At 42.4% G+C, this 1,200-nt stretch overlaps 1 protein-coding gene across 1 annotated transcript in view; it reads left to right on the forward strand.

Annotated features, from left to right (window-relative positions):
• LOC106013252 (protein diaphanous homolog 2) overlaps positions 1 to 1,174 on the forward strand; it is a gene marked incomplete at both ends in the record, with an annotated part of 64,849 nt that extends 63,675 nt beyond the window's left edge. Inside the window, 1 exon segment of the mRNA XM_013088442.1 lies at positions 1,011 to 1,174. Coding sequence (XP_012943896.1) covers positions 1,011 to 1,174 — 164 coding nt within the window.
• Positions 1,175 to 1,200: the final 26 nt, after the last annotated feature.

A 1,200-nucleotide genomic window follows, 5' to 3' on the forward strand; every position in this document is an offset into this window, starting at 1 on the left:
ACACACACACACACACACACTCACACACATACACACACTTACACACACACACACGCACGTGCACATGCACGCACACACGCACTCGATGCGGGTGGTTGGAGGACGCATACTGGTAGGTCCTACTTCTTTACTTTCCCTCTGTTGTTTCTGTCGGTCTGTCTTCTTTTTTTCTCAGCGCTAAATGACCAATACTGTGTCGATGGGTTTCTATTTACTTATTAAAATTTTTATGCTCACGAAATCTTACAAAGAACCCAAAAAAGACTTGCTCTTTGCTTATCCATTTACGTAGACACATACCTATTTATCTATTTTCTCGTGTACAACAATTCATTTTAATATGTATACACCCGTAATCTGACAAAGAACACATACAGAACACGTTTCGCTCTTTGATTATCTACCTACGTATATATACCGAATTTAATACCTGCTTCGGAAAGTCCTGGTTCGAGCTTCGGTTCGGACATGGATTTTTTTTCACCCCCTCCTGCCCACCCAGCAGTAATGGGTTCCTCGAGTTGGGGAAGTAAAGACGGTGTGGAAAGGAACTGGCCACCCTACCACAATATGCCGAAGGCCCAGGAAGTTGTCTCACTAGCAAGACTATCCTAAATGTCAGGATCGGATGTGGGAACAACTGTAATATCTGCTAATCTATTTCCTCATCAGCAATAATAATATCAAACACCCATAATCGGACAAAGAATACAACACCCAAAAATACTCGATCTTTAATTATTTCTACATACAAATGCATATCTACTTACTTTAATATCCTGCTCATTCATTTATGTTCTCATCTGCATTCGTGGGTGGTTGGTGGATGCTCTGGTGTGGTTTGCTCCTTCTTTCCTACCAAACATCTATCGTCCTGACCTCTCCTCCTTTTTTGTGCTTGTTACTCTCCTGTAACAACTCTATTCTTCAGCACTTATATGACCTTATTGTGTTACAAGTGCCGTAAAACTTTTACTAAAACTTTTTTTTTAAAACTCACCTGCATCCACAGAGTATGAAACAGATGCGCTACAGGTTCTCCCTGATCATCAACGAGCTGCGCACGTGCGAGATGACACCCTACAAGACAACCCTGATGGCTTTCATCAACTGCATTTTGTGCGCCAGTGGGGAGCTGCATGAGAGGAATAAGATCAGGAATGAGTTTGTGGGTGAGTTCTTCCAGGATGTGTCGGGGGG

This window comes from Aplysia californica, unplaced genomic scaffold (genome assembly GCF_000002075.1).
Source record: "Aplysia californica isolate F4 #8 unplaced genomic scaffold, AplCal3.0 scaffold00745, whole genome shotgun sequence".
Lineage (NCBI taxonomy): Eukaryota > Metazoa > Mollusca > Gastropoda > Aplysiida > Aplysiidae > Aplysia > Aplysia californica.